At 42.9% G+C, this 24,669-nt stretch overlaps 1 protein-coding gene across 8 annotated transcripts in view; it reads left to right on the top strand.

The window, feature by feature from the left end:
- TRIO (trio Rho guanine nucleotide exchange factor) overlaps positions 1-24,669 on the top strand; it is a 268,477-nt gene that overhangs the window by 193,300 nt on the left and 50,508 nt on the right. For all 8 annotated transcript variants that reach the window (XM_081872947.1, XM_081872950.1, XM_081872949.1 and 5 more), the window contains exon 34: positions 8,695-8,938. In XM_081872947.1, the coding sequence (XP_081729073.1) occupies positions 8,695-8,938 (244 nt within the window). The remainder of the gene's footprint in view (positions 1-8,694; positions 8,939-24,669) is intronic.

The raw sequence follows: 24,669 nt of genomic DNA, 5'->3' as shown, positions 1-24,669 counted from the left end.
CAGGGGATGGTTGTCGGAAGCAAAACTTATTTTTCACTATGTAATTGAAAGGTTTGGAGGTGTGGATCAGCTGGCCTGATCCACAGCTTTAAAAATATTTACAGGCATTCTCCTCTTCTCTCTGCCCTCCGCAGCTCCCTTGCATACAGAGAGCTAGCTTGAAAAGGGAGAGCTTTGAAGGTGCAGAATTATTTGTTCAGACTGACAGCCAACCTAGTACAGGGTCTTTGCAGCCTACCCGTTGCTGGGCAGTCTTACACCTGAGAAGTAACCCTTCTGCCTTCCAGTATTTTGGCTAATAACACACATAAAAATTAAGATTACTGGTGGGTGCATTTTTATTAAAATTGTGCTGTTCGAATTATGTACAGTTTAATGTTAAATTCAATGTATTGGACTACTTCTACACAGACTTCTTCTGTTTGGCTAATTAATGGTACCCTGCAATTGTACCTTTGAGGCTCAACGTTCACTGCAAAATTTATGACTCCAGGCCTAGCCTTTCCGTGTTTGTGTCAATATTTGGACACTGCCAGGATACCTGTGACTCCTGAGAACTATTTTGCCATAGGCAATTCCAGGGCAGCAAATCTGTCACCTGAGTGTCACAATGTAAAATTATTATAAATATCTTTTCTGGCATCGCTGTGCCAGTAGCAAAGGTGAGATTTATTTGTTTGCTTATTTGTTTTGGAACAATGCTGTCAGAGAAACTATGTCAGTTCTGTGTAGGAGAAACCTCTTTTTAGTTTTCAGTCGATGATAGGACCAGTAGATGATGCCGTGACATGATAAATTTAGACCCTTGGGAATCGCCTAGCTTTTTTCATGGAAAGTAAAGTTTTCCTCCATATCCTCAGGAATGTTGGATACAACTTTGAGCACAAAGCGCTTCATAAGGAAGATTTTTCAAGAAAGGGCCTTTATGGGTGCACAAGTATTTATTATTTGTGCTGAATTCACATAGCCGCTCATTCTGAAATCCTACACCTTTGACTCAATATTACTGTGCAAGCAAGGGGCAAATAAAAGATTCAAGTGACAAGTCCTCCTGGTAAAACAGGGGCTCAACTTTTATCTTAAGCTTGAGCCAGTAAATAGTACATTGTTATTTCTGGGTGAGCAAAGTACATAGGGCTGGAGACTCAGCTACACAGCTGCAAATAAAACGCTTTAAATGTGTTGTAAAGTGCAATATACAAATATGACACTAGGGGGCAACAGTGAGCTATGTATTTTTTAAAACTTTTTTTTAAAGCATTTTCAGAGCATTTTTTTTTCTATGTGTGTAGATTCCACCTTGGTGTGCACAACTAGTAGAGTAAGTAAGTACTAGCTGGCTGGACCTGGTTACCTTATGAGGGTAGCAGTGTGTAACAGAGCTAATGCAGCTGAATGATGTTTGGATAATTTGCTGTGCAAGATGTTTTACACTATATCCTTATTCTGATATGAAGGCTTTACTGAGAACTTAATGGCTCCAGAGTAGATTTTTAGTTGACAAATACACACACACCTCGAAATAATGTTTTAACAGGGGCTGACAAGCTTGTGACCCTCTAGATGTTGTTGGGATTAAAGCCACAAAGGAGGAAACTAAGAAGAACTCTTTATTTTGGGAGATATTTTTACATATATAAATCATAATATGTGGCTTACTGTGAGTACGCAGGCAAGATGCCTATGTGTTTTCTAGAAAGGCAGTGTGGAGGGAAACCTGGACAAAGTTTCTGAAGTTGTGATTTGCAAATTCATTAAAAGTTGTGAGGTTGAACTGGTATTTAATTTCATTTTTATTATTCATTAGAAATATTTATAATCTACCATTCAGCAGAAAGTCTTAGGGCAGAAAGATACATTGGCCCAACCAACAATTAAACACTAAAATGCAAAATCCCATTACAAAGAAAACCAGCGACCAAACTCAAATGCCCACTTCACCTCACTTTTCAATTTTTCATATTTGTTTCCACATTACTGTATTTAGGATGTTCAAATCTTTGTTATGCAGCTTATCAGCAGAATGTTTATGAAGTGATGAGCGAAATCTAATTTTTTGATTTTGCAGGAAGAGGAAGTAATGAGGTGGATTTGGATTTTCGATCGTTTCACTTTTGTTGTGATGCGAGCCGTTTTGGGCATATTCGTAGGGGAAAGCAACATACAAATAGTAAATAGTACATAAATAATAAACCTAAAAAGCTGAATAAACTAAACGCTAACTTGCGGTTAAGAAATATTGTTCAAAGCATCATACAATAAAGACTAAAAACAAGAGTCCTTAACATCTATTAACAGATACCAAAACTCCCTTAGAAATGTATCTAATTATTTTCAGGCCCATAGTACTAAGATGGGACTGCCCTAATGAAGACTCAGGCCTTCTTTTCATGCTTAATGGCACAGACCTAGTTTCCTCAGGAAGGTGACTAATTCCTTTTAAGACCCAGATTGGTTCAGTTTATGAGTTTCGCTTTTGATGGGGGCAAGATGCATTTAAACTGCTATTTTTATTTGCTCCGCAGCAGCGCTGCGCTTCAGTTTTGCTTCCCTCCTCCTTTCCACTTTCTTTATCACAATTGCTTTGATGTTTTATGAAACTTCGAAGGCCATCTGTGGCAGAAACGCAACACACACACTTTGTAGATTAAGTGAAGTGGTGGGAGAGCCTGGATGAGGCATAGGCCTGCGGATGGCGGTTAAAAAATAAACTGTTCGCCACATTCTAATTTGAGGCATGACTCTAATAGTAAAATGTCAGCATCTTCCAAAGGGCGGTGATGCTTGCTGCCTTGTAAATCGGCAACTCAATCTTTTTTTGTGTGTAATAGTTTTTGGGACTTCTCTGAAGTGTTGCCTTATGCTTCTTCTTTTTCCCCCCGGTTGGTAAATCATACACAATCCTGAGCAGCATTTCTTGGGTAATCTGTACATTCAAAAGACAAAGTAGGGCTCGTAAAGAAGCCCTGTTTCTCTTGAACTTCGAAACTGACCCCCTTGAAATAGCTGTTTATTGGGCTTGCCTGAGGGCCACAGCAGCCGTATATTTTAGGATCTTATGTATGGTGTTTGCTCTCGCCCAAGTCAAATTTTGCCTGGCGTGCTCTGGTCCATGGGGTCACAAAGAGTCGGATACGACTAAATGACTAAACAACAACAAAGTCAAATTTTGAAGGTTGGGATTTGCATGTCTCTTTATGAAAGCAACTATCAGCTTTGCATGGGCTCAGAAGCACTTGAGGTACCCTGATTGTTGTTGTGTTTTTTTACACAAGTTGGCAACCCTAGGGTTGCATTCTCAGTGCTAACAACAGGAGCCACTTTTCCATAAGTGTATGGGGAAATGTTCCCTCCCGCACTGCTTGCAGTATGGTGTAAGGTAAAGGGAGCCCGGACTATTAGGTCTAGTCGAGACCAACTCTCGACTAGAGTTGGGGTCTAGTCGAGAGTTGGTCTCGACTAGTAGCGCTGGGGTTGCAGCGCTCATCTCACTTTATTGGCCGAGGGAGCCGACGTACAGCTTCCGGGTCATGTGGCCAGCATGACAAAGCCACTTCTGGCAAACCAGAGCAGCACACGGAAACGCTGTTTACCTTCCCGCTGGAGCGGTACCTATTTATCTACTTGCACTTTGACATGCTTTCGAACTGCTAGGTTGGCAGGAGCAGGGACCGAGCAACGGGAGCTCACCCCGCCGCGGGGATTTGAACCGCCAACCTTCCAATCGACAAGCCCTAGGCTCTGTGGTTTAACCCGCCACCCACATCCCCGCAGTATGGCGTAGGAGGCCTAATATAAAAATCAGAGGAAGGGGCTTTTAATATAAGGGGATGCGACTTGATCAAGATCTATAAGATCATGTATGGTGTGGAGGAAGTGAACAGAGGGAAGATTCATCCTCTCTCACAGTGCTAGAATTCTGGGCCAACCATTGAAGTTGAATGTTTGAAGACTCGAGACAAACAAAACGAGGCATTTCTTCACACGGCACGTAGTTAAAATACAGAATTTACCGCCACAGGAAATAGTAATGGCCACTGTTGGACTTTAAAAACAGCCCTGTTTAGGGAAGTTTTTAATATTTAATGCGGTACTGTTTTTAACACTTGATTGGGAGCCGCCCAGAGTGGCTGGGGAAACTCAGCCAGATGGGTGGGGTATAAATAAATTATAATTATTAGTAGTATTAGTATTAGTATTAGTATTAGTATTAGTATTAGTATTAGTATTAGTATTAGTATTATTGGGGGTTGGACAAATTCAGGGAAGATAAGCCTATCAGTGGCTAATGGCCATGATGACTGCATGCTGCCTCCTGTGCTGGATGCAGTAGGCCATTGGAAAACAATGGCTGGGGAGCAGAAATGGGCCGCCCCACTTGCTAGCAGGTTCCACAGGGGCAGGAGATCTTGCCTCCAAGGAATGCGTCGCCCACTGCTGCCGCCGCCACAGGATCAGTAATGGCTGTGGCCTGTTCCTTGGAGTCAAGATCTGCCTCCTCCTTGGCAGCCTCTTGGATTCGTCAAGTCAGATGGATGAGGTTCCCCTCTTTTTCCTGATGCAGATCTTCACTCATCCCTTCTTCCCTGGTGGAAGGGGCTCCATTTTGTGGTTCTTCTCAGGTGCCAAGATGGCCGGGCTTCTAATAGTCTATTTTGAGCACTGGTTGTGGAACTAGGTGGATCTTTGAGCTGATCCGGTAGCACTCTTCTTTTGCTAAATCCTCAGTGGTTAATACTGAAGAGAAACTCAGAAGCTGTTAAGCACCTTAAAATTGCACTTCCTGGGCTGGATTCCCTGCCCTGGTGCATTTTCGATGCACTTTTATGCAATTTACTCCTAAGTCAGTCCTGCTGTGCTCCATGAGGCAAACTCCCCAGCGAATATGACTGGGATTGCAGATTTCCGGTCTTGAACCCTTACTTCTCAAACCCCAAGAGAAGTGAGCAAGGCTGGGCTTCTATCTGCCCTCAGAAATACCTCTTAGCTAAGTCATTGTGCTTTGCAATGCACTGTGAAGAGCAAGCTTTTATCTTTATGGCGTTTCCCACTTTGATACAGCTTCTTCGGGAATGAGCATAGTATCTCTGAGGCAACAAGAAGCACTTTGAAATGCTCTTCAGTAAAAAGGCTTTCATAAGTATGTGTTTAATTTCCTTCTGTGTTTAAATTCCAGCTTGGCTGACTGACTACCTTGGGAAGGCTGTAAACAGGCAAATGTTTCGGTCAAGAAAATAGGATAAAGTTAATAATTCTGTCATGATTTTTGAGGTGTGCCTTTCACTTAGATAATTATAGAGCATAGTTTTTTTTTCCTCCAGTTGCTGCTAAATTGTCAAAGGATACCAGTAGCACAGTAAGGTTCCATAATCTGGAATATATTCTCTCACACAGAATCCAGAAAATATATTTCCTTCTTAAAGCAAGCTTCTAGTCCTTATGATTTTTTTAAAAATAAATTTGAAAAGGCTTTAGCAAAGCAAAATGATACTGCTCATGCAAATACCCTTCCACTTGCTCTACTCAAACCTCTGCCATTGCTTAAATCTGCCATTTTTTCTTAGTATTCCTCCCTTCTTGTTGTACTCAAAGCTTCAGCTCAGCTGCCTTGTGTGTGTGAGAGACAATGGGTGCAGAACCCTCAAATATTGCACAATACTTCACTCAATGCATTTTATTTCTGGAAGGGGTCTGTGTTTGAGGGAAAGTTGAGGGAGGGAAAAGGGAGCTGAATGTGAAAATGGGGGTTGCAGAAAAGCAAATAAGAAGCATAGGACTGGGTGTGAAGGTGGAATCGGGTGTGAGAGAGGCTGCAGAGTAGGAGACAGTGGCCTTGTAACTGGGTAGAAGTTGAAAGAAGGTCTTAGTAGTTGCTTTTTTAATTTTTATAATAATCTTTTATTAGTTTTCAATTGCAGTCCAATAAAAGCCTCGTTATAACAATACCACTTTATAATACAATTATTAATACCAATCATTCAAATACCGAATTATATAATTTAGTTAAAGTGGCCCCCCGTGTGCAAGAATTGATGGTTTTCTTTATTTCTGGGTTCCAAAATCTTATTAGTTTCAATTACATTCCAGTCATAATAATAATCCCTTCTACAACAAATGCAGTATTAATAACTTCTATTTGTGTTGACACATTAAATGATTTATAAAATTTCAAGTGAGGAACTCAAACTAGATCCTTGTTCTTTCTGTGTGTGGCAATTACTCTGTCCTTGGTGTTTCTTCCTGTCCTTGTAAGATGTCATGTTTTCCCTGATTGTTGCTGTTAATCCATCATGCCTTGGGTGGAGCTGATTTCCCATTTTTGTTCCAGAAAGTTCTCCATCACTCCATCATGTGCTTCATTGTTTTGCACCGAGAACTGTCCCAGTAAATAAGCTGTTCTCACCACTTTTCCTCTCAGCAAGGAGTGGTCTGTGGAACTGCAGATGACTCAATAAAGAACCTTATCAGTTCCTTGGCAGCTCATAGATGCCTTTCATCCTTCCTTCCAGCTGAAGATATATGACCATTTATCCTTCCAATTGTATTAAATTCCAAATCCTCTTAGTGTTATTCAGTTCACTTCATAGATACTAAAGGATGGGGAAAAGTCAGTTCTAAGTTTCCATCGTAAACCTTTTGCAAAATAGAGCTTCCTCCCTTTTTCCTTTCCCCCCCGTTTTTGCACACACAGTTCCATTTGAAGATATATTCCATATTTATAATCCAATTTCCTCCATCCTCGCTTGTACAATTATAATTTGAACTAACATTCAAAGGAGGGTTGCCAAATCATAAATGTAGAGAAGAAAACTTTAAATAAAGAAACCGTAGACTTCCCTCCCCCCACCACCATCTTTTGCACCGAATGAAGTCTTATCTCAAATTCAAACCTTAAAGTCCTTGCAGTTGGTTTGTTCCGCAGTTTCTGATCTCATCTGTTCTAGCATGTGTGTCTGTACATTAGTCTAAATTAAGCTCTAATTAACAAGAGAACCTCTGCTTCTTAATGGCGGCATTGAAGGGTTTTCGGCAGGAAAAGTGCTTTTGCACTCAGCGCCTCCCTGCCCCCCGCATCCCATGCCAGAGCGAGAGCCAGGTACCAAGACAAACTGCGAGTGAAGTGTGTTTCCCCCATCCCCAGGGCAGAATTTGCAAGGATGATTTACCCTCAATCATTCTTGTTTTTCCTTCGTCAACGATCTCCTGCTGTCGTGGGGGCTGCCTCCAGTAAGGCCTGGAGGAACCGGAAGCCCTGGTCTTAGACATTGCAGTGTGCAGTAGGAGGAGGAAGAGGCAAGAGATTCCCATGGGAGTCGTCTGTGTGCAACAGGGGTGTAAAGCAGGGCTGCAGAATACAAGACATGGCTTCAGAAATGGAGTTAGGAAGTGGAAAAGTGAGGGCAGTAGTTGAATAGGATTGGAGGCTCTAGGGGGTTAATGTAGGGGTGATCGTTGAGTGGAGAAAACAGGGGTGCACCCCCTAGTTATACAAACAGAGGACCTGCCCTAAGTCCCCCCTCTCCCTTCCATCCTTGTTTTTCATTTGCACTGCTTGTTTGGTTTAATACACCAGCGCCCAAACCTGCAGGAACGCCAGCTTCCCACGTGGAGACAGATGTGTTCCAGACGCTTGCAGGTTATTTGAGCCTTGATCCTCCAGGACAAAGCTGGTAGAGCCCAGTTTTGAATGATCTGTTATTCAGGCTGATATTCAGAATGTTCTGTTCGCAAAGTTGTCGGTGTGCGTACGTTTGAGGGAGGCCTACGTTTTGACGTTTTGTGGTCAAACTCTAAATCAAAAAGGCCCTTTTCTCAGAGCCTTCGGGCATACAGCTGTTTTCAATTGTTCCTGACTCCTATCTAGGGAGAGCCATAAAAATAAATCAGTGCCAAAAAAAAACTCAAGAGCTTTCCTTTGCCTCCCCCCTCCAGCCCCTCTCCCAGCCTCCCTTTCGCATAATTTTGAATGGACTGAGAGCAAATATATAAGAGAAGTAGGGTTGAGGTGGGAAAGGGCACCCCAGCTCACATTTAACAAGCGAGAAGGCAGCTTGTTTCTGAAAGTGTGCACCTCATAACTTGAGTAGAGACTGTCCAGAGAGACTTAAGTAGGAGCAGTATGATTAATTCCTGCCTGTGTCTTGACGGGTTCAGGCTGATTTATTTTACTTCATTATGAGAAACATAAGGCTTCTCTTTACCTCCCCTCTCCCCCTCTCCCTCTTCCAGAACTAGGATTTAGGAAGCAAGGCGGGCAGGCAGTGGTCATGGGAAAGCTCTGAGAGAATTGCAGACATCCTGAATAAAGTTGTGTCACACAGAGTGTGGAAAGGAAGGGAGGAATTGACCCAACTTTTTTTTTTTTAAAAAGTGACTTCGTAGCAGATGGCTTCTTGCACTTTTCCTTAGCATGGCATATCAGTGTCCTTAATGACCAAATACATTTCCCTCACAAAATCGCCTGTGCCTTTCAGAGTTCAGAAATGACACCAACCGGTTTAACGAAATTGGCACAGTAAAATCACTTTCCTTGCAATGTGTTAGAACGTGGCCGAGAATTGCTTTTTTGCCTCTGCTTGTTTTATGACCATTGTAAGAAATACTGAAAATATATTGATGTGGGTGGCATGCCCCACCAGAATTCGTAAGCCTACGGTACTAAAAATTTCTCTGTTTTGTTGGCTTCTTCTGCAGCTCTCTGGTGGGTGTGAGTTGACCGTGGTCATCCACGATTTCACGGCATGCAACAGCAATGAGCTGACAATCCGCCGTGGTCAGACAGTGGAGGTTCTAGAGCGGCCACACGATAAGCCTGATTGGTGCCTAGTACGAACCACCGACCGTTCCCCAGCTGCGGAAGGACTTGTACCCTGTGGGTCTCTCTGCATTGCTCACTCTCGAAGCAGCATGGAGATGGAGGGCATCTTCAACCACAAAGGTAGGAGAACGAGGACTTGGAAGTCATCTACCCTTATATTTCCCCACGTTTTGTTTATCAGTGCTCTGAGGGGGTCTTTAGAAATTGGTGCACGGCTTAGGAGTTACAGGGGTTCATGCCTGTTAAATGACCATCACCTCAGCCCTGCACATGTATTTATTATTATTATTATTATTATTATTATTATTATTATTATTATTATTAAATATTTTTATTAAGTACAAATTAGAAAACATACATATTCACAACAAAAGAAAATACAAAAGAAAAAGAAAATACATCTAACCAAGGGGAAAAAGTTAGAGAATATTTTGTCTCCTTTCATATTTACAGTTATTTATACCTCTATAAAATGCTATTCACAATAAAGCAGTGAAATGAAAGATAATATATCAGAAAAAAGAACAAAGAACAAAGAAAGAATAAAGAAGTAAAAGAAAAAGATCATAGGTGCAGCCCTGCACATGTATGATGAGACTCTGTGACCATGTTTTGTAGATTTTGGGTTGTGACCTTAAAGTGGAGCTTCACACTGAGTATTCCAACACTGTCCACACTGAGTATTCCAACAGCTCCATGGGTGTGACAGATAAAATATGGGTGGTAATTTGGCTGTGCTTGTTGAACAGCCCTATCGGAGTGGTTGAAGAACTGCGGGACGTACCACGTGACTTCTCAAAAAATTGCAATAGTTCCACACAACTCCCAAATGTAAAAGCATGTATTGCCATATAGCTAGATGACTAGGATCTACAAACCGAGAACCCTCCGACAGCTGCTGAGATCCCCTCTCCCAGTTCTCCCCTGTGAATTGCGGAGGAAAGGAAAAGGGTCTATTCACAGGTTTGCTCGCACAACACACTGGCCAGACCTTGGCTTAACAAGACTGCATGAGTATGTGAGCTCCCTTTTTACAGCCAAGCCATATTGAACCAAGCCAAGGTTCAGCATAGCCTGTCATCCAAACTGAGTCTGGTGGTTAAGCTCTCTCCTCGCTAGCCGTGAGCTATATAACCAAGATCTGGGTTTATTTAAACGTTGTGGCTAGTGAGGAGGGTGGGTAACAAGCCCTGATTTGGTTGACATGCTAATCCAGACTTTGGCATAGTAGCCAAAAGGACCAGAAAGGAGAAAATCAGCTGTGAGTTCCTCTCCAGGAGCCCATGCAGTCTCACTAAGGTGCAAGGTTTGACTTCACCTGGTGAAAACCAGGCCAGTGTGCCAGGAGCGAGAGAACGCAGCTCCAACTCCTCAACATCCACGTTGCCCAGAGAAAACTTTGGAAGCTGATCAAGGGGGTCAAGGTTCGCACTGGTCTTTGGAGAAAGGAGTGGTGAAAGAGATTTATACTGCTTTTCTCCTGAGGTCAGCACAAAAGTGTGAGAGAGATACTCCCACCTTGAATGCAGCAAAGAACTTGAAGGCGCTGGGTAAATAACGCCCACAAATAATGTCTGTTAACACCAGCGTGATATTTGTGGACCCTTGCGCATGACAATCTCGTGCTTGACAGTCTGAGGGAGTTAGAGAAGTTTCAGGGTAGCGCCGTGTGTTTAGAACAAACCAAAAGATATATTATATGTACTTGTAAAACAGACTTACCCAGCACAAACTGCTTGTTAAAGTCTGAGCCGTTTGTTCCATACTTAATTGGTATAAGACATCCGTGTACTCAGAACTGTCTCGGTGTTCTGTTTAATGTATTTGTCAGACTCTTCATAACAGTTTGCCCTGGAGAGAGAATGCAGCTTTCAAGTGTCTCACCACCACAACTTTCTTACATGCACTAGGAAGAGCTTGCAGAGTAGACATAGTAAAGTAAACTGGTTTTAGATACTTAGCTTTGAATGTTTTCTCCGGTTTTAGAGAGAACCAAATCATGGAACAACTTATCATTAAGTTGCAATTGTTAAGAATTTTTCCCGGGGGGAAATAAACCTTAGCATATATTTAAGACCGTGTTTGCAGCCTATCTGCTAAGCAACTGAGCTGTGAACCAAGAACTCCCAGGTTTTAATCTTGTCTCTGGCCTGAGTATCCTTCAGTAAGCCAATAATTCTGAACCTCGCCTGCAATCTGTGGATACTTTAAGGACTGTTGGACAGTTTACTGAGAGTTTATGAAGTGCTTTGAGTGCTCACATCTTTGAATGCTTATTATTGATAATGTTGTTATTATTACAAAGAAAACCTTTTATAGCTAAACCTTAGGATGGTTAAAACACCAGTATGCTAGGCTTTGTTTATTCTGCTCGCTTGTTCTTCATCTACCAAAATATGCAAGCTGTCATATTGCTGGGGGCATATTTCTGTACAGTATTGGTTTTTAATAGCTCTCAATAAAAGGCTTTGTGTGAACACCGGGCCTATCGCACACACTTAAATATACAATCGGTTTGAGTTCCTGGGCGACACTTGACCATGCAGCCAGATGTGTTGGTGGAGTGAAATCAGGTTGTGTATGTGACAGGATGGCTACATTTGCTTCTGTCTCTTTCTAAAGTCATTTCAACATTAGCAGAGAATGTTCTGAAATCAGCGGGTGTCAGGGCCACCGGATTCTGATGACGTAGCAACAGCAACTGAATTGACTGGTGTTCCTAAAAATCACGGTTGATACGCCAGCCCATGATAAACAACTGCCTCTCAGGCCTTGAAGGACTTGATTAGCTTATGATACCCTGTTTTAAGTCAACTATGTCAATGTATTATTTGTTTCTTATCAGGTTTATACCTTGTCCTTCTGCACTAGGCTTTCAAGGCAACTGACAAAAGGACATAGCAATCTAGTATAAAAAGAGTTATTAAGGTGTAGGAACCACAGTCACTACAGAAGAACAATAAATTGTTCAGCTGCAGAGAGAAGGTCTTTGTGTGCTTGCCTGCATCAGATTGTTCTTGCTTCTTAAAGTAATTTAGGTGATAAACACAGCATTTCTCAAGATAGCTTAGCAAATTTATTTTGCAGCTGTTTGGGACTTCTTGTTTCCGTGTTTGTCCACAGGGCTGCTTTGAACATTGTGGCCAGTCTTTCATTGGGAGTGCAATTAATTCCACGTGCCACTAGGCCGCATGACAAACTGTTTCTGATGTTATCAGGACTTTGAAAAGCAGTTTGTGATATAGCGTTTAAGGGCTTTTATGGATTAAGAGGACTTCCATAATAGCACCTGAGTGTCTTCTAAACATAAATTTAAAAAATCCATAACAAACTTGCAGAAAAATGGCAAGCAGTTCAGTTTTAGTGATTCTGATTCTTGGGCAAATGGTGTTTCAAATCTCTTGCAACTTTTGGGGTTTCAGTAACATAAGTAAGCTTATTCCTGGCCAGCATTTACCATAAAACATAACTGAATCATTTGGTAAGGCAAAAGGATTTAGGTATTATCTATGTTGGTTTATTCTGTATTTCCTTGACAGTGCCTTGAAAAATTAAAGCAGAGTTGGGGATCTGTATGCTTGAGTCATAATTTTCCCAGTAAGTGTTCTAAGGCATGCATATTCAGAAGCTCAGGATTTTGCTTCCAATTAGTCGGCTAATTAATTGCTTAGTTGTGAATTGCCACACTTTCACCACTCAATTTTGGAGCTCCTCAGAGAACGTGAATGGGTTAAATGAAATCCTAGTTAGTCATAAATGTGGACATTCTGATGTCTTGCTCAGGGTTTTTTTTTTTTTTTATCTCCCATTGTGCTAATGTCTCATTCACTTGCATCAGTTTTGGCAAGATTTGTAAAGTCAGGCGAACTAGAAGCTGAGACGCATTTGCCACACCTGAATGTTCCTTGTTCCAGCTGTGGCTTCATTTAACAGTCCACATTTGAGTAGTCACTTCTTTTTCACGAACAACAAAAGTTAGAAGGCAGAATTCTTTATGCAGTCTTTTTGACCACCTTGAAGCAATTCCTGGGCCTTTCAGGCCATCTCCCATCAATTTCGAAAAGGCCTTTAATAGGATACTGTAAAGAAAGCAGAGCTGTTGGCTGTGTCTTGCAGGCAGGGGGTGGGGGGGGTGGAGATGCAGTGAATTATTGAGCACTTGGAAGAAAAGGCCTTTGGGCCATTTGCACTCAAATGGGTCATCATCTGGCTGACCCAGTAAAAAAAATTGCTTTTGTTTGCAAGGATGCAAAGCTACATGAAATAATACCCTAGATATTTTCCAAAAGAAACAGTTTTCTAGTCATTCAGTTCCTTTGCAAACTGGCTTAAAAAAAAAAAAAATCTGTAGGGTAGAAGGAACCGCGAGAATTCAATGAACAGGGCAATCTTTGTGTTTATAACCTAAGAAACCAAAACCCTACTGGGTGCAGCTGTGCTGGTGGTGCTGAAACTGTAGGCACATTGTACAGTAAAGGCAAGAAGAACTCTGTCCAGAATTTGTTATAAAGTCACATTGTGCTTACCCAGAAAGTATTGACCCCCAAAATGATTTACCGAAGCTTTCTTGTTGGGGAAGATTGTGCAGCTTTTTTGGCCGAGGCCAAGGTAGTTAAGGGCGGAGAACAAAGATGATGCTGGCAGGATGGAATGATTCTTTGCTGTTGAGTTCATGAGCAAGCCCTCCCTGCCTCTCTCCTTACAGGAAATGTGTACTGTAAATAAAATTCCTGGTAATTTGTGTAACTTGCGTTTTAATCCAAGCATTGAACAGTTGCGGCCTTATGTTGGACCTTTTGACTTTTGGGATTGGGTGGCCTTGCGTCCTGTGAGTTTGAGCAATTCAGCATGATTTCCAAGTTGCATTTTGCCAAAATGACAAATTGTGATTTATAAGACTAGGGAATTATTGTAAAGTGCGTAACAGAGAGAAATTTGTTCAGTAGTTCAGTAGAGTGGCATGGAGCCTCCCTCCCCCTCCCGCACCAAATGCTCCATCTATTAATCCCGTATTCTCTTCAATATAAAATTCTCAAAAATGAGGAGCAGTATTCACAGTAACATACATCAAAAAATCAATGAAAGCAGGAACTTAAAAGCAGGCAGAGGGACAACAACTACTAAGCCAATATTTTAGCACTGAAGGGCTGCATAAATAAGGAGTCTTTGGAGCCTTTATAAAACGTAACCACCCACCTAAGCTTTCTTACACAACCAGCGTTAATTGGGAAGGGTGCAGGAGGGGCCATACTTGAAAATTAGATTCTGCAATTTCATGCGGCTTTCATGGACATAATAATCTAGAGAACGTCCTACGACTATGTCTTACAATAAAAGAAGAAAAGGTGGGTTTTGCTGGCAAACCATGTTTTCTTGGCAAGGTGGAAGGGCCAAGGAACAGAGAAAGGTCCTCTAAATTCCCAGCTCCTTCTTGCCATAGCGTGTCAGGTTTACTGCATGTTGGCAAAGTGTTTGTTGTATAGATTGGACCAGGGGTAGGCAGCCTAAGGCCCAGGGGCCGGATACTGCCCAATCGCCTTCTCAATCCAACCCACAGACGGTCCGGGTTTCAGCATGTTTTTACACGAGTAGAATGTGTCCTTTTATTTAAAATTCATCTCTGGGTTGTTTGTGGGGCCTGCCTGGTGTTTTTACATGAGTGGAATGTGTGCTTTTATTTAAAATGCATCTCTGGGTTATTTGTGGGGCATAGGAATTCCTTCATTTTTTCCCCCTTCAAAATATAGTCCAGCCCACCACATGGTCTGAGGGACAGTGGACCGGCCCACAGCTGAGAAAAGTTGCTGACTCCTGGTTTGGACCAAAGGGGCTGTTGTCTCTGACCCCCATTGTCCAATACAGTTACTTTAGAAGGGAAGACTCTGCCTTCCTTCGTCCCCCGTCCCCCCAAAGCAGCTGGTGTGGGGAAGGATTTCTTTGCTGTAATTTATAAAAGAAGGCCTAAATAATTAAATTGCAAAAAGAACATCAATCACATTGGCTACAGGAGTTGCACAGTGATAATACTTTCAGCCATTGTGACACTCAAACTAAGATGAAAATATGTCTTCAACAAAAGTTTTGTGATACTTCCATAAATATATAGTTGCTAATGGCTGCATCCTGTTCAAGAAGGTAGAGCTTAAAAATAGCACCTCCTATTGACCACTTCCCACACAGATATTCCATATATACACACAGAAACGCATATGTATGTGATGCTATATTTGACAGTGTACATACAGGCTTTCTCATAATATTTGAAGAGACCTTTGCTAGTATAGGAAAAGTTCCCAAGGAATGGTAGAATCATTTCTGTATCATAAAGTGGTGTGGAACCATTTTTTCCCTCCGTTCTAAACATTCACTAGAATCGAAATAGCCAAAAATATATGTGAGCATTTACAGTAACCAATCACACACAAAACAGTGATATGTCGTGGCATTTTCTCCCTCCCTTTTGGCAAGTAGCTTCTGGTGTTTATGATTGGGATAGCCATAAGTTGAAAAGTAAGGTAGCATTGCAAAAGAATGCCTAACTCATGATTTTCAAGCTTAATTTCATGATACAGCAATGTGCTTTTTATTAGCTTGACTAGGAGAAGGCCTTTCTGCTGGATGGGCTGGTCCCTTGCTTTTGCACCGTGAAATTAACCATCCACGGTCCTTTCTGCTCACTGAATTGCATTCTAGCCTCCCAGAGGGAACGAATGAGCTAGTTGTCGGCGGAGCCAAGGATTTTTCTTGAACTTCAGCTAGGCTAGTTACGGTAGAGGGTAAGCCATTGCATCTGGCTATTCCCACGTGTGAGCCTAAAATCTGGAGCTGCGCTGTGCAAGTGAGTCAGAGGAGAGCATCCCCTGAAGGGAGTCGCTGCATTGAAGCTACGGCAAGGGGCTTTAAAAGAGCTGTTATTCTGCTCTCAGTTCTTAGCTAAGGAGTTCTCAGAGGGAAGGAGGAGGAGAAGGAGGAGAGCACAGTCTGTGGAAATCCTCTGCAGGAGTTTTGCAGCAAGCTAACAGTTTGCCATGTCAAACGGAGTAGAGCAAATTGACACCCTGGAATCTCTTCATTCACCGTACTGTGGAAATGGGCAGCCGGGCAGCTGCAAATACTGGATCCTGGACTTAGGTACAGATGGCAGGCAAATATTGGTTTGGGCGGGAGAAGGGCAAAGGGTTTCTTCCTCTCCTTTTCAGAAGCAGATGTGTTTAGGCGAACAATATAGCATGCTGTGGGCTTAATACAAGCAAAGGGGAGAGCAAGTGTACTTCAAATAATTTCTATCAGAATCTTATTTCTAAAAGATACAAGCACAGCGATGCGATTCTTTCCATTCCTAAATTGCTGTAAAGGGAGACAGGGGGGTGGGGGGTGGAAATGAGGATTTGCTAGCCAGAATGGGGAAGAGTAGCATAGCTGTTCCTGTCCAATAGTCTACCTAAGAATATTTATCTGTAGCAAAATGAAGCCACTTTCCGTTTGCATGAAATGAAGGTTGATGCGGGGGGGGGGGGGGAGAGATGCATGATCTAAAATGTCATTTATCTTATGCAAATTTTTGAAAACCTTCTCCAGTAAGGGGAAAAAAGATTCAAACATCTACAAATCAAACATTTCCAATTAAATATGATCAGGCAAGTCAGGAATAAAAAAGGAGACGGTCTATTAATACATCAGTGCTAACTGTGTGTCTTCTATACACTATCACAAAGATACGCAAACCTATCAGGGATCAGATTTTTCTGTTTGCCTGTTGTACCAGACCAGCCATCCAACAAATGGGTTGATTGGCTTTCAATATTATCAGATGCCATTATCTGTTCCAAAACAAGTTTTATCTTCTTCTGTGGCGTTGTTTAGTCTGCCCGCATGAGCAGCCATTAACTTAAATCTAACCAGGGTAATAAATTTTAAAGGTCTGTGTTCCTTTGGGTGAATGGAATGGGACACTTGAAACTTGCTTGATGAATAGAAATTACAAGGATTTGCACTAGAGACTGTTGAAACCCATTGTCATAGAGGTTGATTAAAATGTATCTGGATCTTTATGTTTCCCTACTTATCTTGAATGTAATCTAAAAGCAGCCACTGGCATTCTAAGGATCTAAGGCATTCTAATGTTCATGTGCAGCCTGATCCTGTTTATAACTTAAAGGTAAAGGTAAAGGGACCCCTGACCATTAGGTCCAGTCGTGACCGACTCTGGGGTTGCAGCGTTCATCTCACTTTATTGGCCGAGGGAGCCAGCGTACAGCTTCCAGGTCATGTGGCCAGCATGTGGCCAGCATGTGGCCAGCATGAGTAAGCCGCTTCTGGCGAACCAGAGCAGCTCACGGAAAAGCTGTTTACCTTCCCACTGAAGCGGTACCTATTTATCTACTTGCACTTTGATGTCCTTTCAAACTGCTAGGTTGGCAGGAGCAGGGACCGAGCAACGGGAGCTTACCCCGTCGCGGGGATTCGAACCGCCGACCTTCTGATCGGCAAGCCCTAGGCTCTGTGGTTTATAACTTACTCAGAATCAAATCCCACTGGCTTCACTGCTGCTTACCAGTTAGGATTGGAAGCTCAAAGTGAATTAGGAACAGTTTGGGTAGACTGAACCTGGGGCATGCATCTGGGCTGGAGGAGTTTCAACTGTGGAAAAATTACCGTAAGGTACGGCTGATATGTGACAAATGTCTGAAATGAAGTGGAAACAGCATGGAACTGTGTACCTTTCATGTGCTTTGCAGTGGAAGAGTTCTTGTGCCTTTTGAAAAGTCTGTAGATCTCACTGTGCTGTTCATGATAAATTCCAGCTCCAAAGATAGCATAAGCTTCTCTGAGGAACATCTGACAACCTCCCAGATGCGTTACTTAGCAGGAATGTTTCTCAGATGCCTCAGCCTGCAGTGTCGTTCGGATAGATGCTGTACCAAACCAGGTAGATAAAGCACATTCCGTTGTGCATTGCATTTGCCAGCTTAGGCTCATAGAGCATGCTCACGCTGGGCACAAGCAGCAGGAAGTAAGTGCACCTGGCTAGATGGCACATTTTTAAAAGCATACTGGATCTGTGAGCAACCTAAGAGGGAAAACGTGAGGCAGAAATGGATTATAAGAGAATTTTGCTTTCATGCAAGAATCTGATTATCTCAAGCTCATGTTTGTGGCCATTGCGCTATGCATGCTGATGACTATCTAAAAATTAATTGAAACTATTACTTCCATGCATTGGCATTTAGGCTTATTCATTTTTCCTCTTTTCGAGGTCTTTCAAAGCCTCCTGACTTTATTAATCATTGTTGCACATTTTAGTGCAGAAATCAATATTTCCAAGGCCACCCTAATGTTTTCCCACTTACGCCTCAAGTTAAAAATGGCTAGCAAATGGCTTGCATTCCAATGATCTGAATCACCTGGCAGGAAGTCTATATAATTCCTGGGTGTTGTGCAGTCCATTCTGGTTTTTTTATCCTGTTTCCTTTTGGTCTGTGTAGAACTCCTCACATTGTTAACACCTATAGAGGATGCTCTGGGGGCAAGTCAGCAGAAATGACTGAAATTGTGTAAACCGAAACCTCATTAATTACCGTTGTACATATTACATGTTTGTAAATAAGAACTGAAATTTGTAAGATTCAACCTCCTCTTTGATACATGGTCACTTCTATTTAAAATAGACAGAGGCCTTTCAATATGATTCTCCTCCAGACATCTATAGTTGCTATATCACACTTTGCAGTACTGGGATGTTGGCTGCAGCTGCGCAGCAAGCATGCTTTTCCACCAAACTTTTTCTTTGAGTATTAAAATTCATACATGTTTTAAAATCTAGATTAAAATCCTTTGTTACTACATGACAATGCCTTAAAAACAAAACAGTCAACAAGTTGTTATAGAGAAAGTCCTCTCCCAGGAAGAATGAGAAGAGAAACTGTTACCCCATTTTCTGCCCCAATGTAAGATTCTTTAGGGAAATGTAACAGGGAGAGATTAGAGTAAAACAAAAACATCTTGTTATCTACAGATGAAGGACTGTATACAAATTTAATAAATTTATAATAATAGATTTTTTTTTTTCCCACTGTAGGGAGCAGTGGAAATGTACAGTCATACCTCGGTTTACAGACCCTTCAGGTTGTGTTTGTTCAGGTTATGGACGCTCTGAAACCCCGAAGTACCGGAACGGGTTACTTCCAGGTTTCGGAGGTCGCGCATGCACAGAAGAGCTAAATCGCGCTTTGTGCATGCGCAGAATCACTGAATCGCAACCCGCGCATGCTCAGACGTGCCGCTGCGGGTTGCGAACGCTGCGGGTTATGAATGTGCATCCCGCACGGATCACGTTCGCAACCCGAGCATCCACTGTATATTGGATTGTGTAATGGACACACTTGATTTTTATTTTCAAATAACCAGAGGCATACCTTCCTACTTCCTTAACAGATCATACGAAGCCATGTTTCCCTGGTAAGTTTCAAAGGTAACATGGAACAGTATGGATGGAAACTGAAAGAAACATGAGACGTGTTAATGCATTCTGTAGTGTAACAGGAAATAGTGGGAGGAGGGTTCCATTAGTTTTGCCTTTTAGTTAATACAAAATCCTATTGACCCAATAATAATAATAATAATAATAATAATATTTGTACCCCGCCCATCTGGCTGGGTTTCCCCAGCCACTCTGGGCGGCTTCCATAAAAACCAAAAATACACTAAAATATCACAGATTAAAAACTTCCCTGAACTTAAGATGTCTTCTGAATGTCAGGTAGTTATTTATCGCTTTGACATCTGATGGGAGGGCGTTCCACAGGGCAGGCGCCACGACCGAGAAGGCCCTCTGCCTGGTTCCCTGTAGCTTTGCTTCTCGCAATGAAGGAACCGCCAGAAGGCCCTCGGAGCTGGACCTCAGCGTCCGGGCAGAACGATGGGGGTGGAGACGCTCCTTCAGGTATACTGGGCCGAGGCCGTTTAGGGCTTTAAAGGTCAACACCAGCACTTTGAATTGTGCTTGGAAACGAACTGGGAGCCAATGTAGGTCTTTCAAGACCGGTGTTATGTGGTCTCGGCAGCCGCCCCCAGTCCCCAGTCTAGCTGCCGCATTCTGGATTAATTGTAGTTTCCGAGTCACCTTCAAAGGTAGCCCCACGTAGAGCGCAAATGGAGACCCATGAAAGTAAGCCTGGGCTGCCTTATGTTTTCCAGAGCAGGAATTGCTCCATTCTTGCCATGAGACTGCACACACTGAGTATTGCCAAGCACTGCAAGACATGTCCACGTGGGACTATCGTTTTCGGGGAGCTGTAGCGCAGATTCAGCGCATCTGATCCCCACAATCCAAATGCATTCTGATTTTCCACTTCATTTATCTGTTTATAAAACAGACAAAACAATTATAAAACAAAATCATTCCAAATGGAAGAGAACAGTATAAATTGAGGAAAAGAAACAGGTCTCACAAGTCTTTAAGATCCACAAGCATGAGACTCGTAATCTTGGGATTGTGGATTCGAGTCCCACGTTGGGTGGAAGGTTCCTGCATTGCAGGGGGTCGGACTAGGCGAACCTCCCTGGTCCCGTCCAATTCTACAAATCTGTGATTCCGTAATCTAGACTGGGGCATCTGTATCCCTTTCTGTGGGGGCACCGCTTCCTGTTGTGTGCGTTTTATCGCCCTGCAGAGAGAGAGAGAGCTTGTAGCTGCTACATAAAAGGTAAAGGGACCCCTGACCATTAGGTCCAGTCGTGACCGACTCTGGGGTTGCAGCACTCATCTCGCTTTACTGGCCAAGGGAGCCAGCGTACAGCTTCCGGGTCATGTGGCCAGCATGACTAAGCCGCTTCTGGTGAACCAGAGCAGTGCACGGAAACACTTGTTTACCTTCCCGCCGGAGTGGTACCTATTTATCTACTTGCACTTTTTGGCATGCTTTCGTTGTTTTTTTAAAAATAATTTTTTATTAATTTTCCACACAAATAAAAACAAAACAGTCAACACACACAAACAAACACAAACATATAAACATGTATAATTTCAAATCTTTTTTTTCATAACCTTGCTTCTCGGACTTCCCCCTCCCTCCCCTTCTCTGCTTCCCTATTTTAAAAGTTTCTTCAACAACCCTTCAGATCGGTTAATTAATCACTTATTGTCTTTTTAAATTTCTTCTGGTAATTAATCTTTCGAACTGCTAGGTTGGCAGGAGCTCACCCCGTTGCGGGGATTCGAATCGCCGACCTTCTGGTCAGCAAGTCCTAGGCTCTGTGGTTTAACCCACAGCGCCACCCGCGTCCCTTCAGCTACTACATAGAGAGGCTGAAAAAGAGTGGGGTTAGGTGTTGCTCACGTAGGGCTCTCATATTTGTGCCCAGGATTTGTTGCCGTAATTGATTCCGGCTGTACTTCAGGTAAGATTTATGGCTCAAATGGAACACACGAGCTTTCCTCGCCAAGTACTTTTTTTTAAAAAAAAACATTCACATCCAGTATCACGATGGTGCGTGCATGTAATATATCTCTCCATTTCTACTTGAGGGATAGTGTTACCGTGAAGCGGTTGCTGGGAAAGGGCGCTCAGGAAAAGAGGGTGAAGGCTGGAATGCAGTAAAGTATCCAGTGTAGCTTGCAGGGTGGTGTAACTCTTGGATGTGTGCCAGTTCTGAAAGAAGTGCGTAGTCCTAGCCTTTGTGGCACAGATGGAAGTTGTTAAATGTGTTGCTGTAGACCCTCGCCAGAGTCGGCCAGAACAATGGGCTGCAAAATCTCCCCTGGAACAGAGCACATCTGGGTGCTGTGGATAGGCATGTCTGTTGGCTAATGCACTGCAGGCCTGTGTTTCCTACCTTCTCTCAGTGGGGACCGTCTCTCAAGCGTTCTTTTGTGCACAATTCATAAACAGGAAGTTCCAGTTGAAATCTCCCTTTTAACGAACTTGAAGGTCTTTTTTTTAAAGAAAAAAAACCTATGTTCACGTGTGCCCATGGAGAGGGGAGGAGGGTGTCTAAGGAAATAACGATTTGCTCCTGAATGGGCTTTTGTTAGCTTGAGTTTAGGGGCACAATTTCTACCTGTGATGGATGTGGTCTGAGGTTCGAATTCTTCCAAAGAGCTTTAGAAGAGACGGGGGCCCAACCTCATTGCATGTAAACCACAATAAGGTGAGAGACCCCCATCGTTTTCTTCCCACCCACTTGCTCCTTTTAAATATCAGTTCCCCCTAATGTATTGTAGGGCTAATTCATGCATGTTAGGTTCATAACTTGGTGGTAATAAAAAAAAAGGGGAACTCGCATAGGATTTGAGCCATCGCAAAAAACATAATACTAAGCCATGGTTTGTTTAACAAACCACAAGTTTTTCTGCAGCTGCTCAAACAACCCAATAGCTTGTTTCTCCACAGTTTGTTTTCTTTCCAACTACTCTTTGTAGCTTGATGAGTGTCTGAGGTGGGTAAATTGCTGGCTTCACACATAATACCATGCCATAGTTAAAGCATAGTTCAAGAAAGTTGAAGAAAAGTGGTGATGCTTTTGACTTTTGTTTATCCTTCAGGGTGCAGAGAGGAGCAGTGGCATGTTGTTGTTGTTGTTGTTGTTGTTGTTGTTGTTGTTGTTGTTGTTGTTGTTGTTGTTAAAAATGGATATTTCATGCACGTAGCAGCGGCTTTATTTCATCAACTGATTCATCATTTTCATTGAGATTTGGAGCAAAAGGAGCTAAGAAACAATTCAGTGGCAAATGCTGTAGAGCTTTCCCCCCCTTCAGAACATGTGTGTTTTAATCAGAACTTGTCATGATCTTGGAAGTGCAGAAAACCAGCCGTACCACAAAAATATATCGGTTGAAACATGGAACTCTTGGCACTCCTGCTAAAACAAGCCCCACAGCACAGTGATGGGTTTTTTTGCCAGAAGAAAGCCCTTAAGTAATATCCGTATAAATCCGAAACCTCCGGTTTTAATCTAGAGAGAGGGCTAAAGTTGGCTCTATTAACTGCATCACATAAAGTGATGCCTGATTCAGTGATGATGGAATCCTTTGTTCTTGGCTACTAACAACATGAATGATACTTTTCCTTTTGTTGTTTGGAAAGCATCCTCTTTGGAGGGGAAAGGAGATTTGAGTCCCGTTTCCTCTTTGGTTGCGGTCTAAGGTTAAGAACTCATAAAAGTACATGTTTGGGACATGGCAGTCACTGTACAGCATATTAACATGTATGGTTTTCCCATTCTCCTTGCCCAGTTGTACTGTGTCCTTGCTTGGCTTCACTGTTGGGCAGGACAAAGGTGGTAAATGTAGGTTGAATGCTGTTAATGCCTGTTTCCAGGTTTAGGGCAATCAGCAGGCAAATGCAATGCCCACGCTCAGATGCAGAGCAGCATGCCAGAGATCCAGCAGGGGGCAGTAGTCTGTTTTCCTTTGCACTTGCCCTTGTTCCCAAGCAATGGAGACCAGACTCTGAGTGGGTTCCTCTTAGATCGTGCAGTACAGATGTTCTCCACCAGCCAACACTGCTGATGGGAGCTGTAGTCTAAAACAGGGAAGTCCAACAGTTCGGTCGCAATCTACTGGCAGATCCCCGAGAGGTTTTGGTAGATCGCGGTCAATCTCTGGTTCCCTTTCCTTAGCGTCACTAAAACTGACTCCTGCCCTGCCCTCCATTGTTGTATGATCTCTGGAAAGGAAGATGGGAGCTTTCTCTGTGCAGCTGTTTTGATCCATAGCAATCTTTTTGTGAGTGACTTTACCCCCTTTGACCCTTGCCTTTAACTCCCACCCCCCAAAAAGTTACCCCCTAAAAATGGGGCTTTTCTCCTCCCTAAGGAAAGCTCAACAACTTTGAGCTAAACCCCCCCCCCCCAAAATAGGGGTAGATCACTGCCAGTTTTTAATTCTGAAAGTACCGTATTTTTCGCTCTATAACACGCACCTGACCATAACACGCACATCGTTTTTAGAGGAGGAAAACAAGGGAAAAAACATTCTGAATGAAACAGTGGATGTATCATTTTTGGGCTTCATGCTGTGGCCACAGACATGTGATCTGATGGTGAATTTGGGGTGACCCAATGCAAAAATCCTGAGAATTCCTGTGGATCCATGCTTTGTAACCACGTTTTTGCACCATTGCAGCCCCAGGCAACAGTGGGTGCGTGATTTTTTGGGTGCAGGCTGTAGCCATGGACATGCTATGTGATCGGATGGTGAATTTGGGGTGACCCAATGCAAAGATCCTGAGAATCCCTGTGGATCCATGTTTTGTAACCACGTTTTTGCACCATTGCAGCCCCAGGCAACAGTGGGTGCGTGATTTTTTTGGTGCAGGCTGTAGCCATGGACATGCTATGTGATCGGATGGTGAATTTGGGGTGACCCAATGCAAAGATCCTGAGAATCCCTGTGGATCCATGCTTTGTAACCACGTTTTTGCACCACTGCAGCCCCAGGCAACAGTGGGTGCGTGATTTTTTTGGTGCAGGCTGTAGCCATGGACATGCTATGTGATCTGATGGTGAATTTGGGGTGACCCAATGCAAAGATCCTGAGAATCCCTGTGGATCCATGTTTTGTAACCACGTTTTTGCACCATTGCAGCCCCAGGCAACAGTGGGTGCGTGATTTTTTTGTTGCAGGCTGTAGCCATGGACATGCTATGTGATCTGATGGTGAATTTGGGGTGACCCAATGCAAAGATCCTGAGAATCCCTGTGGATCCATGCTTTGTAACCACATTTTTGCACCATTGCAGCCCCAGGCAACAGTGGGTGCGTGATTTTTTTGTTGCAGGCTGTAGCCATGGACATGCTATGTGATCGGATGGTGAATTTGGGGTGACCCAATGCAAAGATCCTGAGAATCC

The sequence above is a fragment of the Podarcis erhardii genome (assembly GCF_964252035.2).
Source record: "Podarcis erhardii genome assembly, chromosome: 8".
In the NCBI taxonomy this organism is placed as follows: domain Eukaryota; kingdom Metazoa; phylum Chordata; class Lepidosauria; order Squamata; family Lacertidae; genus Podarcis; species Podarcis erhardii.
This window is presented reverse-complemented; position numbering and strand designations above follow the sequence as displayed.